Source organism: Aplidium turbinatum, chromosome 2, assembly GCF_918807975.1.
Source record: "Aplidium turbinatum chromosome 2, kaAplTurb1.1, whole genome shotgun sequence".
NCBI classification, from domain to species: Eukaryota; Metazoa; Chordata; class Ascidiacea; order Aplousobranchia; family Polyclinidae; genus Aplidium; species Aplidium turbinatum.
In genome coordinates, this window is record NC_137473.1 from 48,536,400 (window position 1) to 48,555,521 (window position 19,122).

Consider the following 19,122-nt stretch of genomic DNA (forward strand, 5'->3'; position numbering starts at 1 on the left):
ATCAACAATGCTATAGGCCTAAGCTACCTTTGAAAAAACTAGGGAACGTTCAAATATTACGTAACGTCTGGGAGGGGGGGGGTTTATGCAAAGCGTTACGTTAGCGTCACATCGGGGGAGAGGAGGTTCAAGCAAAACGTTACGTAACGCTTTCGAGTACGGAATGGTAGTTTTTTGTGCTGAATTCGTAGTGAAAAAGCGTTACATGGGGGAGGGGGGGATTAAAAAAAGCGTTACGTTGGCGTTACATGGAGGAGGGGGGGGTCAAAAATTCGGAAAAAAAGCGTTACGTAATATTTGAACGTTCCTCTACCTAATCTTGACTCACTTTACAAAGTCGTCCAGATCGGTTCACCGTAAAATATCCGGCAATAAGTTTGGCAAAAAGAAATATTTTCATAGATTTTTTCCCCCAAGCTTGCCGAAACACCTTTTTTGAAGACTTGCAGATTTTCGTTTGTTGACCGTGTTGCGGCAACTGTTCGCGGCTATTTGAGATCTGAAAAATCAAGAGCCACTCTTAAAAGGTTTACTTGAAAGAAAACCATATTTTTTCCTTACGTAAATATAACCTATTGCCCACATTTAATTTCGTATCATATTTAGGATGTTATTACGGTACCCGACTTGTTCTCATTGCGTTATGCAAGAAAGAATACAATCGGTGCCGATTTTAAAGTCTCTGGTTTGACCAGACGTGGAATCAATATCAGATCTACCAGAGTCGAAAGCGATAACCACTGAGCTGTTTTTGCTCTCGTAGGCTATCACTAACAGTAAAAGCACTGTGCGAGTTTCTGCTCTTAATATAATAAAACAAACTTAGGCTACATCTTTTCTGGGGCTGTTTGTGACAAAAAAATTTGGAATTCCAAAATAATTTGTTTTGAGGCAAAGTTCTTTATCTTGTTTTTGTTTCTAGTTTTCTCATATAGCCTAGCTAATTTTGTATACCGTATTTTTAAACCTTCAATTTTTGAGTGGCATTCAGTGACGCTAACGGAATGCAGATGTTATCTGTAAAAATTGGCCTCTAAAAAATTAGACTGCGATACGTCAATACATGACCAATTGACCATACTAGTAGAGTAGCCATAGGTGGCCATGGTCAATATCATTATTTATCCCAGTTGTCATCAAAACTTTTATGTCCATCATCTTTAAAATGTTTTTTTTGAATAGGGCTTCTATGACTATAGGCCTAGCTTACTGTAGACTAGGCTACAAAAAAGTGTGGCAATTTTTAGACTACACACAGTGTTGCGACCCTGCCAAAATTTTTTTTCAACTTAATAACTTACTTCGGTCACAAGCACATTTTAACGTTCGCGTTTTGTCGCTTCTAACTTTTTCTCGACCTTTGCGATGTAGACGTGTATTGTTTTTGCTTTGGTGATCAGAAATAAAAACGACTGAACTGAACAGTTAAGAGGTCTAAAAACGTTGTTCTAGTTTGTCACCTGTGCGTACGCAGCTTCGATGTTCGTGTCTTCTGTAGTCGTCATGGTGAGGTCTTGCCACAAGATTCGAGACATGCTTCGAGACTGAAGAGCCTCCAATACGCTGTTCACACTAAAAGTAAGAAAAATTCTATGAATACTTTGGTGAGCTAAATTGATTTAAAGTAAATATTCAGTTACTATTGTAAGCTTTTAAGCAGTGACGTAACTCATGATGTGCGTTAGAATAAACATAAGTTACATAAAGCAAACTTGTTGAACAACCCATAACTGGCAAGTGAAGTGTGAACATCTGACAACTTTTGGATACCGTAGTCCGTAGGATACATTTTGCATTTAAACTGTGTAACTGCGATACAAAATGCAGCATGGTGGGCTTTTTTCAGTTAGACTAATGCGTGACATATTCTTAAATTTTATTGTTGCAAATTTTGAATTATAAATCCCTAAATCAATTAACTAGGCTACAGTCCAGGGGTCCGCAAACAGCGGGTCTTGGGTCGCGAGACCATCCACTATGAGTCGCAAAACAGTTCAAACGTACTATAAATACAACTTGTTTATCAAAAATAAAATAATTACAATCATATACTCTTTGATGGTATAAGTTTCATACAATTTTGTAGAGGAAAATTTATACTTTCAATGGTAGCACAGTATTCCCCGCTTATTTAAGGCCTCGGTTCATAAGTCATCCCTTTATTAAACACAATTTGGTCCGTTCCGCAAGTATTGAATGCATTGAAGCGGCAGAGAATTGCCCCCCGCTCAATTAGTCCAAAATTGTCAGGTCCCGAACCGATGTGGGTTTAATAAGCGGGGACTAGGCTACTGTGTTGAAATTGATATTAAATTGCAAAGTATTTTACACAAAATTAAATGCTTCCAAAACGTTTGGGTCGCGAAGATTTAGAAATATTGTTTTTGGGTCGTGCTGACAAGTATTTCATACAGATACAATGTCTTCTAGTACACAAACGCTGTTCTAAATGGCTTAGTTTAGTATTCTCAGCTACGGTAATTCACTATAAGTCTTACCTATTGGAATTGTTTTTCGTGGCTGATTTCAAATGATTTCTGACTGGTATATGTTGCTTGTTAACGAAATGCTTTGTTAAGCGAGTGCTTATCTGTAATTTAAATAAATTTAGACATTATTAGATCAATTTTATGTATTGTACTGTAGCCTATCTTGGATTTCAAGCAGAAGTTTTTCGTTTTTTTTTTGTCATATTGCAGAATCGTACAAATTTAATAAGCGTGTTGGCCCAGATAAAATCTCAGCTTGTGATTCGGTAGATTTGAACTCGATATTCGGTGGTGCCATACCCAAGGCTGTGGAATCGAGTGAAAAACATACGTCTCCGGCTCCTCAGTTTATAACTGGCCGACTCCGGCATCAGTGTTGCCAGATTTTTAGGGTTGCCAGATGTTTTTAAAATTATTGGTAGTTTTAATTTTTTTAAAGCTTAGTTTCACTTAAGTTGTGGTCAAAATTGAAGCGATAACTTTTCCAAAAACTGGCAAGTACAAGCACTTCTATTTTCTGGTAAATTTTTAGGGCGCAACACAAAACAAACAACAAAAAATAATGATTTTAAAAAACATTTGCAAACAAAATCTTATTATTTATCGTTTTGTATCAAGCAGGAGTCGGCCCGTTTTGAACGACCCCGACTCTATACACGCCAAAATCCTGTCGACAACAAATTTTATGTCTGTCATTTATTGATAAACTTGTGGTAGGCTGATATTGTGCTCAACTGGGCACCCACATGGCTGCTTTGAAAGCATCGCATATCTGTACTTGCGTTGGATACAGCGCTGTATAAAAAAAACTTGTGTCATCATCATTAGCCTTCATTAAAGATTATTATATATGTTTGATAAAACCTGAAAGCGGTGGTGGTATACAAGCAAGTGACAATAGAGTTATTACAGTTCCACATTTTTTTAATCACTACAACAGTATTTTGTACGTTGTTTGATGAAGTCGATTTTGTCTGATATTTTGTGTGATGGTTGTTAAAAATTTGAATTCTATGGACGTTATGTCTGATGCAAATAAATAATAATAATAATTACTGCACTGATCGGCGAAATATATTAGTGAAAGAAAATGAATAAGGGCAAGTTCATTGCAAACCCAATGACAGTGAGCAATCATCATCATCATCGGATTTTTTAAAATTGTAAGTTGGAAGCAATGAAGCATAAAATTTACTATCAAAATTTAATTGCCTTGCATATTTGCCGAAGCTCAGAACAATTGACAAAAGTTCGATCATCGAGGTTGACAGTGTGAAATTTACGCTTTGTTTTGATGTCCTTATAAGCGCTGTGGAGCAGGGCAAAACATATACGACTCCTCTATTATTATGGTTGTCAATGAAGCATGACACATTGTCTGAATTTAATTCTTCAGCTTCGCTAAAAAACAAAAGTTCACAGTGTTCGTTTCTACAATGGCAACAAAATTTTGCGTAAGTATGCTATTTAGGTACGAGCAATTTGTGCGATCGCTACAACTGACAAAGTAATTTTGTTTCATACAAACTGCAAATCTTCGCTGTTTTCTTCGCAAAAAGAGATATCTTGATCGTGACTGTGTGCTGGAGAGGTACGTGCAGAAACAGGAAATTCATTCACATTTGTGATCTCTCTTTTCAGAGTCAATGTTACATTTTTTTCTTTTCGTACGACATATTGAGATATTCTGCAAAACATCAACCAATCAAAACGTTTTGTTAAAATTGCTTCAACTGTAGTAGATCCAAGCGGCGCTGGTCCCGTTCTCGAAGCGGGTAACCACTTAAACATAACAATTTTTGTGAGAGCCAGGGAAGCTTCAAAGCAATCAACCAATCAGAAATAGAGGTAGAATAGCGTTTCAACCAATCAGAAGTTAGAGGTAGAACAGAGAAAAAAATGCAAACGCTTCTAATACAGAGTAAATCAATTGAACGTTCTGTCGTAGCCAGCGTAGCCTAGAGGGTTAGGGATAAAGAATACATTTCGATTACGTGTGTTCGATTTCCACCCCTGTCATAACTATTTTTTCGTTTATAATTACCAAACAAAGTTGAAAGCACGGATCCACTCTCTGGCTGAGCGCTAGAAGGGTCACAATTGGACGGTAGCTACTCATGTTCTAATTGGTTGACGGTGTCATTGGGTCTTACTGAGAATGAGAATTGATATGTTAAAGTGGCTACCCTCGGAGTGAGCGCTTGAGAGACGTATTTTAGGACTGCTCTCCATTCAACGGCACCTAGTGGATAGAATAATTCACAGACAACAAAAAGTCAATCTCTGTAACCTGGCCTGCGACAAGCCTCTACAAGTTATGCGAAACTTCCAGGAATAACCTTTCAGAGGCTTTGTCAGTCTGAGGATAAAGATTTAAACCAAACAAAGATTATTATAAAACTAAACGAATCATAAACAAAATAATAAAAGCGAAACACTTCTAAATTATGTCAGCACTTGTTAAAAAACTCACCGATTACCGGGACAAATACTCAACATTCGACAAGTCCACGCAACGGAAGTAATAAGCAAAAGTGTTAGCAATGAACCTACTCCTACCCAAACCCACATAACTTGAGCCTGGTTGCGGCAGATGTAGCATTCCCTAAAGCTACTCTCAATCTGAATTATTTTGAAACAGAAATTCACTACTATTCAAAGTTTATCACCTTTAACCGATAACCTACAGCCTACAGTAAGAGAAACAGCAACCAACTAATATTAATGAACTCAACAACCACCCTCTCTAAAATAGCACATGAAATGAACATTTAATCTTTCATTTCAGTATATGTCCAACACTGCGCGGTGGTTACTGCCCTATAAGCAAAGTCTTCGACAAAGACCAGATTTAAAATAAGGACTTTCAACCTACTCATTGAAGATTATTTGGACAATGATTGATACCTATTCGACATAATAGATTTTTCTATCTTGGCTACACTCAGCCAAATTGTTTTTCTTTTTTTACAATCTTATATGATCAACTTGTACCCAAAAATTCAACTGAAGCTATTACTTTTCAAGTAGGCCGGCCCAGGAGCGTAGTCAGGGGGAGAAAAAAAGGGGGCAATTGCCCCCCACAAAATATTTTAAATAAACATTTTACACTCTGTTACAATATGATTTGATAAAGTTTAAAAATTAATTTAGGCTGAAAGTACTCTTAGAATGCGCAATTTTAAAGTTTTTTTTTTTTTTTAATTTTTCGAGGAGGCCTCCCAGACCCCTCCTCTGTGTACTTTGCCTTCGGTAACTCCTTGCCTGTGCTCACTACATGTGCAAAAAATACTTATTTTCCCGTCTCTGAAATTTTCTGCTGGCTTCACCTCTGGCCGGCCTATCCGTGTGCCTAACTTATTTAAAAAATATCTAACTTACAAATATATCAGCAGTCATATTGATAGCGAGTGCGTTTTGGCAGGGCCTCTGAAAGAAATCAGGACAATACTAAAAGTGAGCCCCCAAAAAAACAATTTTTAACAAAACTAAAAGCAACGAATTTTTATCATGGGTTGCATCAATGCATCATGTCTTAAACAAAAGTTGGCCTACTTTTCTCAGCGTGAAATTAAATTTCTTTGAAGTTTCGATTTAAATAACGTAGGCTATCGTTATAACAAAAAAACTTTTTTCAATATGAAAATCAACAAAAATCACTCGATTACATTTGCAGCAAACTTGCTATTGTTGTTCACTATTTTGTCTGGAAAAAATGTAGTAGGCCTAGGCCTAGAGTCGTATGGTGTGCACAACTGCACATCTCATCTGCGATCGCCTTTGGTGCTTTAACCAGTGTTTAAAAAAACCTCACATGAGTGTAGGCTATACTGCTCCATATCCGCTACTGATTTGGTGGTTGGGCAATCCTTGACCATGTGATCGACGTCTTAAATGCTGGATTCGCAGTGTGGGTATCCAAGGCTGCTGAGAGTACCAGTATCTATTGTTTGGGCAGTGCGAGCGTGTTTGCTGATGATCCTGTTAGCTGTTACTCATTCTTGTCAGTTTGCTGTGTGTGATCCTGGAAAAGCCATTGTTGGGTCGTTCATAACGTTTCCTCCCCTTGACAAGTCTGTGGACCACAAGATAGACATGTGGACCTAACAACGCTCGATGAATACACAATCCATTGGCTGCTGCGCCTGGATGTAACAACGCGATCTGTGGCAGTCTCAAACGCAAGAAGACGAAGACAAGTCTGCGTGCCAGTATTGGTTTCATTCATGATGAGAATCTAATTTGTTGTAGCTGGTAATTTTAGTATCGCCTACTATAAATGAAAACAAATTGTAAGCACCCAATACAGGCAATGGAAAATAGCTCAAAAAAACATTCAATCCGTTCCAGACCTTTTGCAATGCGAAGTTACGGTTCAGAGCATCAAATACGGTAATGAAAAAATTTCAACATCTGATTTGATGCACAACATGCATAGGCTGTTCAGTAGGTTTTAAGGCATGGTAGAACGTAAACAATTCTTTATAAATTTCTGTAAAACCATGTTTTCAACTCTAAATCGTTGTAGGCTATAACCAGTGTTGTACGTTGACGCCGTCAATTTGACGGCGTCAAATGACGGCGTGAACTTTTTGTTGACGCTGAGGCTAGCGCCATCAGTTTATTTTTTAGTTGACGGAAGTGATAGCGCCGTCAACTATTTTGCCGAATTTAAGCGTCAAGCGTTATGCGTCATTTTTCGTTTTCATGGAAAATCTCGTTTCACTATGAGAGTAAAACTTTGTTTGACGTTTTGACTGTCAGACTGATAGCAAGGAACAATCTTTTTTGTGGCAGCTGTTCGTCTATCCAATTATGCAGTTTCAAGTTTGTTTATCGTGTCCTGGGTTAATCTGAGTCGAGAAAAGACAAAAGCGTCTTTCACAGCTCGAAACAGTCTCAAAAACCAAACTCGTTAGAAGTCGAATACTTCCGTTTTGTGAGACCCTGGCTAAAATAGCGCTAGAAATTAGCGCTGACGCTGACGCCGTCAATTTCTTTAAGAGCTTACGCAGTACTTTACGCCGTAAAGTTTTTAGGCAATTCGCGCTGACGCTAACGCCGTCAATTTATTTCATTGACGCGTACAACACTGGCTATAACTGGTTACGTAAAAGATCCTCAAAGCAACAAAAAATCTTGAAAAGTGTTTCGAAAGTTGCAATCAATGGTTTCCTTGATTAGAGACTATGGCGTGGTGCGTTCTGGTTTGCAGCTCAAGTTTGCTGGGTAGCTTTCCTTTAAAAGTACTCTACCAACTCATCCAAAATGTCATTGTTGTACAGCTTGTTTAAATTTGTTTCACATGCCTGCAACTGCACATTAGACATGATAAAATTTCCGTAGATCTTCCTTCAAACTCATTGATGATATGTTTTTAATTGATACATTTATTAATAGACTATCTCAACCGCTAGCGAATTCTTTGCAACACACAATAGAATAAGTTTCGTTTGTATGATTGAGCTGGTGAAGCGGAATTGTTGGATCGTTCGGCTTCCAGAAAAATAAGATCTTTTTTTCGTCGGCGGCATAGTCGAGTGGTGAGAGCTTTGGAACAGCAATCGAAAGGTCGCCGGTTCGACACCGCTCAAAAGCATGCGGCTGTGTCTTTGGCAGGACACCTAAAAGACATGCCCGAAGGTGGACACGAAGATTAGCTTCCTTGCCTTCCCGTCCACTTAATCTAAATCTTCAACCACCGGGCGTAAGCCTGGATACGACAAACAAAGATCTTTTTCTTTTTTAGTTCATAGTTTCTACAACAACTTAAGCTTGCGAGTAGCCTACTCTTCCCAGCTTTGTTTAACTTTGATTTCATCTTCCTGTAATTTTATCAGCTGATTGTCAATTGAACAATTCTTTATCGCTGTATGAATACAGGGTCATCATTAATTAACGTTACAAGAGATCCAATTCAAAAACTGGCAAAGTAGGCGAGTCGAACGTGGCCTATGGAACCATGTTCACAGTTCTCAAGAAGGATTTGAAGATGAGCCCATTCAAACACATGAAGAAACAGTTGCTAAATGCCAATACCATTGAGGAACGTCTCTCCAGAGCCAGAATTCTGCTCTCACGCATTGAAGGAGGAGGCACACTGCCAAACCTCGTGTTCAGCAATGAGAAGAATTTTGATGCCCAGCCTCATTTTAACTGTCAGAAGGAGTGTGTTTGGTCAAGAGATGGTGACGTGGAACTCCGGGTAGTCACTCGGAAACAAGAGTAAAACTTGTTTTTCTCAAATATTTATTTATTTGACCATAATATTATATGTTTATTACTCAAAAATGGTCTACTATGTGTTAAATAGAATAGACCTATTTTTCAGGGAATCTCAAAACAAATAAAACACTGCGTATTCTTTAAAAGTTTTATTGCGTTTTGAATAATAAGGCTTTTTTTTTGGACTGGGTATAAATTATTCTCTCAATAGCCTTGTACACCAGTGCTAAGAATTTCTATTTGTTGTTCTTAGTGAGCGCTAAGCACCACGGTGTTTCCAATTCAGTAGTCTGATCTTTAAGCTTGGAATGGATCCACAACGTTCTCTGGTCAAACATGTAACCAAATGATTGTCGAGTGCTTAAAAGTTCCAAAACAACTACAATGCTGTATTTGTGTTAATTCTCGGGTCCAAGAATAACATTTTCTGATTCAAATCTAAAGTTTAGCATCTTTCTCAGGCTTCTTACCACTGTAACTTAGCTAAATAGCAGGTGAAGGAGTAGCCTTGTCTACATATAGGCTACATTAGCATTTTTCAAGGTTGGGTCACCAATATTTGCAGCCCATTTTATATGCGCACTACAGTATGCGTTTATGTTACAGGTAATATATGTTTTGCATATGAAATAACTACACCATTATGTAAAGACTGTAGTGCACAGTTTTTTAAACTAAATCGTTATGAAAAAATCGTAGTTTGCTCACAATTGACTTAGACCTCATATTGACCAATTTTAATTTACAAAACGATATTAATCCCAGAAATAATCTTATCACAATGCTTTGAAAAACAATCAAATTATAATTTTTTTATACTTTTGGTTATTTTGACACTGATGCAGCGAATCGCTTTTTAACAGCAATTTGTTTGGCTTGAGCTTAATTTAAAATCATTACTTTAAAATATTTATAGAAATCGAAAACGTTTTTGCTTTTTCATACTTTAAAACTTGACTAGTGACCTTAAATTGTAACCTTTCGCCAAAGCACATTGATATAATGATACTTTGAGCTCTCAGTAGACCTTTGCGGAGCAGGTTGACTGCATTTAGATGAGAGCTGGCATTGTAGTGTGTGCAACTGTCTTAACCATTTGCTGCGATAAGCCGAAGGTAAACAGTTTACTAAATAGGGTTGTTGTCTATATGTGACTGACAGCAGTGACTTGACAGTCAGAAGACTTCTCTGTTTTATTACATGTCACCCACACAATGGGTGGTAGCTGCATCACAGTCACGTATCAGAGTTAACCATTAAAAGAGTTGATGAAATAAGATGAATTGTGAGTGAAATAGAAAGCATCTGTTCTTTGAAATCAATGAAGTCATTTCTTTATACCATCATGTCACGTCTAGTTGCCATGCCTCTTCAATCAATTACAGAAACAGATCTGTTGGAATTTTAAAAAAAGATCAAAATTTCGAAACACTTTTACAGATATTTTTCACCTTGTTCTGCTGCGTTCAATTCTTGTAGAATAGACCAACTTCTAGATAGAACCAGTACAACAATAGACCAAGAGAACCAACAGACCAATGGAATAGACCAATAGACCAACTTCTGGATTGCCTTTTGATCTGCTAACATCTTTGATTAGATAAAAAATAATATCCCAATACTCAGTGAATTATATAATCTCTAATTCCTCGATTCCAATGGTTCAACAAAAAACGTCACGTCGAGTTGACAATGCTTCTTCGATCGAATGCATCAACAGACCTGTCGAGATTTAAGTGAAAACTGAGATTTCCGAAACACTTTTTTCTTAATTAGCTTGCATGTTTGATTAGTTAAACTAATGCTGTCTTTCTGGTACATTTTGTAATCGCTAATACAAGGAATGGTTCTTGGCCCCACAAATTCAAAGACGGAGAAAAGCTTCATTTGAATGTTTCTTGATTTGCAATAAAACGCATTTTTTTTAAATGATCAAACAAAAATAAACAAACTTATCAAAGGATTTCATCGCAAAGGCCATTTTTGTTGAAAAAACAAAATGCCGATTCAAAGCAACAAAGCAGTTTTATTTGACGGCGTAACCCTTTGTGTTCTGATTCTATATATGGACAATTTCGTCACTTGTATTTACTGGATACCTGCAAGATGTCTCAAAAGAGCAACCGAACCGAACCGTTTGCAGAACATATCGAGAATGACGTCATTGTCTTTCGAACCATCAAAGTTCATTCAGAAAGAACGTCATCGCAAAATGGCCTCTAATCGTGAGAAACTGTCAGGTCAGCGCTAATCACACATCATGCAAGAAAAAAGCTCTCAAACAAACTTTTAAAACTGGAAAGCCTACGTCAATTTAACCTGAATTACTGATTTTTATGGAAGTAGAAAAGGGTAGTAAACTCTCTCCATGTTGACATAGTTGTGGAGTAATGATTATGTAAGGCTTAACTGCTTGCCAACTTTTTCTGTGGTGTAAAACAAAAATGAACTTTTTTGTTGCAAAAAGTAAACAATTTGCAGCCCTTGTGGTTACACTGTGGAACGTGAAAGTGTTTTTTTCAAAAAATGAAAGCGTGCGTAACTGAAGTTTCTGCTTTGCAAATGCTGACTGGCCACTAATTTTTTTTCAAAGATCTAATTGAGTTTATATCAAAACACTGTTTGATCACTGATTATGGCCCATGAGATGGTCTCAAATTGCACATACATGGCCTATAACGGCGATGATACAAGAAAAGACAAACAAAAGATGGCGTATGGATGCAGTGCAGACATACTTTTCTTTGTCGAAAAATTCAATGCAATTAAAAAATATTTATTGGGCTAACTCTTTAAGCTAGTTGAATAAAAATAATGGGCCTAATGAAATTTTCATAACAACTTTAAATAATTCCGTGCACAGTTTTACAAGCGAATTACCGAAAAGGCCTGTAGTGTCATTTATGAACTCGAAATAATGGTGACCGTAGCGCAACTCCGTGCTTGTGTACGCCATTAACTTTAGTGCCATAGCCTACATCAAATTATAATACCTATGAAGCTTAATTTTGCAATAATTTGAAAAGTACACAGACAAGTGTGTGATATGCACACATAAAAAGAATATACCATTTGGGTCCAAGTGAGTTTTCTCAAAAATGGAAACTACTTGCCATCTACAAGGCGTTGCTTGAAAATGTTAGCTGGTTAGGAAGTTTTATGTAGGCTGTATCAAAATGTCATTGTCTTACATCACCTTATTTAACAAATCGAACATTAGAGAAAAGGTGTGGCGATAATTGGGCCACCTGACAGTCGACAATTTGTAGAAAATTACATCATAGCCTTCACAGTCACCAAAATCAACCGACCATGACGTGAAAAAGCACTTAGCGTCAGCTACGCAATGAAAACTAAATTGGAAAAAAAGTCTTCATGAAAAATGTTTTTTTAAAACAGAACTTCTTTGTTGTTGAACACCATAAATACGAGGACACATATTAAAGTCTTTGCAGATTACAAAATTGATGATTTATCTTGGTGTAACCGACGGGGCAAAATAGACGAAATGCCATTTTATTTGAAGAGTTGCGATAAAAAGTTTTAGGTTGCGGTATTTATGTTAAAACGCCTTTAATAAATTAAAGATGCGTAATGTGTTGATAAAAACGTGATTTATCAAACCAATGATTTCTAAACTGCATTTCTATGTTGTAGCGTTAAAATCAAAATGTAACCTGAGTGCTTGTGATACTATTATGCTTATTTATTTTTATAGCTAAAGCTACTGAATAATTTATTTTTTGCAAAATTGAGCTTTAAAATATGCAACTGTTTCCACTTAACTGTCTTGCTTTCATTATTACAATGCTGTGGCTAACCAAGGTAAAACTATTAATTGTTTTGTAAAGTTTTAATTAAAGCAGCAACAAATGTTTGCTAAAGACTGGCTTAATCGGATTTTAATGTTGTTTAAAATAAAAGTTGTAGTATGTTTTTTATGAGACAATTATAATAGAGTGAATGCTGGCAGGTGACATTATACCCACAGAATTAGTGCAAAAAAAGTAGCCCACAGTTGCCAGTTCCATTGAACCTGCACGAGCCTGGATTTGTTTTAGGTCTTTGGCTGTCGCAGCATACAGTGAACACATTCAACAATAAAATTTACTCTCTTCCAACATTTAAAATTATCTTGCGTGTGTAATAATTGACGATGGATCAAGGTCGGGTATTTTAAATGACCGATTAAGCTAACCGTCTGATTAGTTTAGCAAGAATCAGTTTATAGGCTACGGCGTTTATCCGTGGATTAGTAATTGGCACGTTAATCAGTCGATTGCGGCTGATGCATAAGAAAACAGTCCACAAATTAAACTTTTTAAAGGGGTTGATTTTATTAATCCGTAAATGATCTACTGTCGGTACATCCAAACCTAAGGATTCTTTTCTTTCTCTGCACTCGTAGGCCTGCATACTGTAATTCATGTTTTCTCAGAAATATGTTAACGACGCATAAAATAAGGTTCTACAAAATACAATTTTGCATAAATTTCTTATTGATTTTTTATTCAGGCTCAAGGGTTATGCAACAACGAATGCGATTGTCAGCACGAACCGATGGGGTGCCCTGCAGGGATCAGTTTGGTGACCGATGGATGTAACTGCTGCAAAGTTTGTGCCAAGCAACTTGGTCAACGATGTAATGGCGACACAGACGTCTGTGATCCCCACAAAAATCTATTTTGTAATTTTTCTATGTCGCAAAGTTCTGGCTGGGGAGAGTGTTCAAGTGAGAGCTTTGATTTTTTGTATTAAACAAGTTGACAAACTTGTTGACTTAGCTGCCATGCCATAGAGAAATATTATAAACTTAATCAATACCTTTACAAGTAGTAAAAATTGAATAGGCTACAAACAAGTTGTTCATTTTCAGTTGTTCTTACTTTGATAAAATAATGTGACGCAGCTAAAAAAATTTTTTTAAGAAGGCCTAGCCCTAGATTATGGTTGGAGGCAAACTTTATTTAACATGAATTACAATGGTATTAAAACGTTGCAGTAGTATTAAAATTTTTTTGTTGGTGTGAAAGATAAAATTTTGGAGGGTGACTGTCCCCCCATAGCTACATCTCTGAAAATAGCAGTTTATTTGTTTGAATTTCAAAGTTTTGCAATGAATACCAATGTCTATAAATCTTAACTACGTTTGTTTCTTCAGCTCAAACAGGACTTTCTTGCGTCTACGAAGATATGAGAATGGCCAGTGGTTATATGTTTGAGCCATCGTGCAAGAAGAGATGCTGGTGCATGGATGGGGACATCGGATGCATCGCTCTTTGTTCTCACGAGACCCAGCCTCCCCGGGAAGAAATTTGCCGAAACGCTCGGCTTCAAAGTGTCCCAGGGCAGTGTTGTGATGAATGGGTGTGTGACACACCAGAAGGTCCTAAAATTTTATCATTGGCTAAGTTTTGGAGTGATTATGTCAAAGAAAGCGACGAGCCGAGCCCATCCAGTGACGACATGCTACCAACTGCTCGCGACACCGATCTGGTGTCCTTGACCACTAATCGGGCGGAAAGTGATGTTATTTACGACACAGACGGCGGGAGCGATGAAAATGAGTTAGATTACCAAATGGCTTATGCAGATCTCTTGGCAACTATCAATGCAGAGGAAACTTACCAAGAGAATTGGCATAGGACAAATCTTATACCAGGGGATCGTAAGTATTGTATTGCTTATTGCTGCAATATTAAACAAAGAATATTTTATTATCCTAATAGGCTCACATCTAGAGTAGACCCTAAATCTAGTCTCTACGGAGAGAATAATATCATGTATTCAATTACGGGCCTTATTGTTTGAATTAAAAGGTTACCAATTTGATACGTCGAAAAGGTTTGTTCATTAAAAAAAAATGACGTAAAGTATTGGAAGCTAAGTTTAAAATATTCAAAGTGTCCAGCGGTGACTCTTAAAGTTTTTCTCTATGCCGTTGTTTGCAGTAGCAGACCGGTGGAGGGGGGTGGTGATGGCCCCCTTAAAACACAGAAAAGTAGGTTTATTCACGTGTATTTCCTAGGTTGGATTAATGTAGACTTTGCTGCCCCCCCCCCCTTAAGTCTACTTACTGGATTCGCTCCTGGTTGTCTGCCGTTAAAACACGTTAATTAAAACAAAAGACTATTATTTTGTAAAATGGTTTTTTAAGATTTATGGCACCTATATCTCGCAAAAACTTTGCTGCTAGGTTCTCAATTTCGATATATTTTAATTTAAATTTTAAGGTGTTGCGACCGTGCCATATTTTAAACTGATTGTTCTGCTTTGGTATCAAGCACGTTATAGCGTCCGCGTTTTGTCGCTTCTACCTTTTTCTTGACTTCAGCTATGTTTCGCATATATTGTTTTTTTCGTTGTGATAGTCACAAATAAAAACAAACTGAACTGAACTTACGCTACGTAGGTGTTTCGAAATCTGAATGAATTTGCTAAACATTGCAAACGATAAATAATAGTTCTTATTGTTTAATTATGCGAATAATTAATTTACTGCCAAGTGCCAAGTAATAATAGAACGTTTAAAACATCTAGGCTAAAAGCCGAAAACTTTCTATTTTATTTCTTGCAATAAATTTTTAGAGTTATTGCCGTAGGTGATATGTTTAATGGCATCTATAACAACACAAGTATTTAAAAACTTTGCCCAAAGCAGTGCCTAGTTTGTGCTACGACTGTAAGATAGAGCTCGTTCTCATTAGTACTTTTTGAGGCTTGTAAACGATAAAACGTCAGCTGGCAATTTTACGACTTTTTGTTACACCCAGGCAAACAATACCCATCGTTTTTACATTAATTCAACGTCTGTAGGTGTTGAATCAATGTGAAATGTTTTTCTTCTTCTCAGTAGTTGGCGTTTGAACGAAAGGTTCTATAGTTGTATGAGGTGCTGTGGGAGATGCAAGCATATTTGAGTTTAAAGTTGGCTAATTAGATAGTGGTCGGATTGAAAACAGGTTAAAATTTTGTGAATGAATTTTACTGAAACGCTGCATAACATGTGGAAGTGGTTTTTACGAATGTCCGCCGACATGTAGCTACAAAGCCGAAAATAAATTGTCAGCTTGCTCCTCTTATGCAGGATATTTGCAACTCATTTAATATAATGTAGCCTACATGTACAGTATAAGCATTGAGAATATGTTGACAGACATTTGACTGTTGTATTGTATAAAAATACAGTAGCCTACCAGTAATTCAGTTAATGTAATAACAAAGAAGGACAAATTATTATTAGGCTATCTTAGTTTGTTAAAATTCTATTTTGTTTTCAAAAATAGACCATGACTTTAAAAAATCAGTTAAGATTGGTGGTAATAGGGTTTATGATATGGCTTGGTTTTTCGTCAACTTTTTATCATCGATCCACAGCACATGCACTGGCGTCTCTCCGAGCTTCATATGAGTGGGAATCGAAGTGTGATGTTCTATCGTCGTCCTGGGGTCATTGTTCGAAAACATGTGGACTTGGCATATCGACCAGAGTCAGTAATAAAAACAAGAAATGTCAACTTATGAGAGAAGTGAGATTATGCATAGTGCGTCAGTGCACCGAACAGCCACCAACACCAAAGGTATTAATAAGGCTTGAAATGATTGAAACTTTTTATTTTAAATTTGTGATGCAATGATGTAAAGTTTTTATAAGAACTAAATAAAAAGTTGCTAAAGAATCTGTTTTATAAATGTGAAAAAACTTTCCGTTCATCATTACGATTTGAAACAGGTGCTTTATAGGGACGCCCATGTAGAGAAAACACTTCAAAACATGTTCCTTTTAGTTTTACTCACTTTCAACGTAATTGTTTTATGTGACAGTAAGTAAGCATTTTTCGGAAGATTTTTAAAGCAGAAATTTTCGACTACAGATGAAGAATCAATTTTTTAAGACCTCGCTTAAAATTTTCTTTATAATGGTTTTAAATTAACTTTTCTAAATACAATTTCGTATATAGGCTGTACAATTATAATACTGCATAGCATAACTGCATTGCTTTTAACTTTTAAGTAATTATGACAAAACTAACCGTAGTTGTTTGTTGTTATTCACAGTATGGAAGAAAATGTACTCGACAAAAACGAGCAGCAAAAAGATTTCATTTCTCTTATGCCGGTTGCAAAAGCCTAAGAAGCTTTAAACCTCGCTTTTGCGGAACTTGCGAAGACTCAAAAAGGTGAAAATATAGTGATGGCAATTTTTTAGCCTGAAAAGCCCTGTTACCTATATCAGCTTATAGCCAATAATCGAAACATTTTACTCAAGAAGAAAGTAAAACATCTTAAAATTAACAATTAAAATGCGTGAGTGACATGAGACGTTGGTGAGACGGTATAGCAAGTATGGGCTTTAAATTAAATTGGTTTGATAAATACTGTACTTTTATAAATACGGCTGTTTGAAAATATACAGTGGCGTAGCTAGGGGGGGTGGACCGCCCCGGGCGGCACGTCTGGGGGCAGCACTTTCAGACTACGATTTTTGATTTTTATCTGAAAAAAAAAAACACATTTTATTTTCACATGATTTTTCTTGAAGGGGCGGCAAAATCTGAATCCGCCCCGGGCGGCACGTTCCCTAGCTACGCCACTGAAAATATAATACAGCATTGAGATTGCAATAAAAATATTTTAGTTTTGTGTTACAACCGATATTATTGCATTCTTAAGCACTTAAGCAGTATAATTGCAGCATTCGCAGAACACTTCCAATCACCTCAATAAAAGCAACTAATTTGGGGTGCTATTGACTGTTCGAAAATAAAGAAATAGGCCTACCCACAACTACAGTACTTCAAATCAGTTAGTCGTAATTAAATGCATGTTTTGAAATTTTATTTGAATTTCTTCTCCAGGTGCTGCACCCCTCGTGAAACGAGGACTTCCAAAGTTAGATTTCGTTGTCCGACTGGACGATTTTTTTACAAGAACGTTATGGTTGTTCGGAAATGTCGTTGCCACAGACGGTGCTCTGACGTCAGACCTGTCAACAGCTATCCAGAAAGTTTCGCAATTCGTCGTCATGACAACAGGCCCGTAGACAGCTAGCTATTATGAGAATCAATGATAGTGCAATTCATTTTACGCAAACAATGAAACTGTGTTTGTTAAACTGCAACGGCTCATAAAGACGACACCAGCGCAAGATTGACTACTTTAGGTCTAAATTTTTGTCTCGTTGTCTTTTTCACTGGTTCCTGTTGACGAGGTTCAATGGGATTACACTTTCTGCTTCTTTAAACGAATAACTGATTATTATCTGTCTAAAATTGACAATGACAATCGGTTGTACTGATACTGACAGAATGCAAAGATGTTTAATATACAATATATATTTTTAATAGAGTATAACCATTTGGTTCGTCTGTCTGTCCATACTACTTCAATGATATTTCTAGCACAACCAAAACATAAATAATATATTAAAATTCAGTTATTTTCTGATTTACAAGAATCTTTGCAACATACGTTTTATTTATTTGTTATTTATTATAAATGTTTGTGTTTTGATTTATTAAAGCTGTAAATAAAATGTGAACATGAAATTTGTTGTTGAAATAGGCTACACTCGCATTTGCAATAAAATACCTTCGTTACGCTGATTAAAAAATAAAGAGCCCAAAATGTAGATACTAAACTCATGTTCCGCAAACCTTTCGAAGACTATACTTTCACGCGCAAGTTAGAATCGTTTATCAAATTAATCAGGCGTTTCAATCATCCTGCTTCCTACACTTGGTTACAAATTATGAGAATTAAGAGTTCCGGAGAACCCTTCAGAAATTGCCACAGCCGACGGTTTTTCACGTCGTCAGGGCGGGGTATTGGGAATAGTTTTCAACTAGCAATAATCGCGTCTCGGATAAACCTCATTGACTACGATATCGCCTCTGCGCAAAGCTGATTATAAAATCTTTTAATTTTGAATATAAATTGTCAAAATAGTTTTGTATTTGTGGTACGTATGGTATGCGTTATCCGAATTCAACATGCGCAGCAATACAAACTCACCAGTTGCTGCTAAGCCGTAACAACAATTTTAAATGTCTACGGCCCGTTTAAAAGTGAAAGGTATACAGTACAGAAACATAGTCTTACACAAAGTGCAGAAAAATAACTTGAAGGCTTAGACTAGGCTACTAGAAAGAATTGAATATGAAGTAGACCTTTCGAATCTCAAAGAATGTTCTCAACTGCCGACTGTACAATGGTTAATGAAGAAAAACGAGCAATAATAGCAATAGATATATTGAAGTATCGAGCATAAAGAACGCATTCCATCTAAGAGACATTTTCAATACTGCAACTTGCGCATGTTGCTGAATGCTGATACTAATGTAATTTTGTCTTAATTTAATTATTTTTTTCCTTAGATACTGCAACCTTAGGATGTTCATTAGGATTA

At 36.7% G+C, this 19,122-nt stretch overlaps 1 protein-coding gene and 1 non-coding gene across 2 annotated transcripts; one reads left to right on the forward strand and one right to left on the reverse strand.

Annotated features, from left to right (window-relative positions):
* The first annotated feature begins 13,248 nt into the window (after positions 1 to 13,248).
* On the forward strand, positions 13,249 to 18,283 carry LOC145765335 (CCN family member 2-like). Its single transcript, XM_082577139.1, has 5 exons — positions 13,249 to 13,446; positions 13,876 to 14,382; positions 16,092 to 16,294; positions 16,773 to 16,894; positions 17,573 to 18,283. The coding sequence occupies exons 1-5, from the start codon at positions 13,275 to 13,277 to the stop codon at positions 17,763 to 17,765; spliced, it is 1,197 nt and encodes a 398-aa protein (XP_082433265.1). The 5' UTR covers positions 13,249 to 13,274; the 3' UTR covers positions 17,766 to 18,283.
* A 195-nt stretch (positions 18,284 to 18,478) lies between these two features.
* Positions 18,479 to 18,619, reverse strand: LOC145765787 (U4 spliceosomal RNA). The gene has a single exon (XR_014288659.1). It is a non-coding gene; the product is annotated as a U4 spliceosomal RNA (small nuclear RNA).
* Positions 18,620 to 19,122: the final 503 nt, after the last annotated feature.

Coding starts and splice junctions, on each gene's coding strand:
- LOC145765335 (XM_082577139.1), top strand. CDS start 13,275: ATGGGGTGCCCTGCAGGGATCAGTTTGGTGACCGATGGATGTAACTGC. Junction 14,383..16,091: donor AAATCTTATACCAGGGGATC/GTAAGTATTGTA, acceptor ATCGATCCACAG/CACATGCACTGGCGTCTCTC. Junction 16,895..17,572: donor ACTTGCGAAGACTCAAAAAG/GTGAAAATATAG, acceptor TTTCTTCTCCAG/GTGCTGCACCCCTCGTGAAA.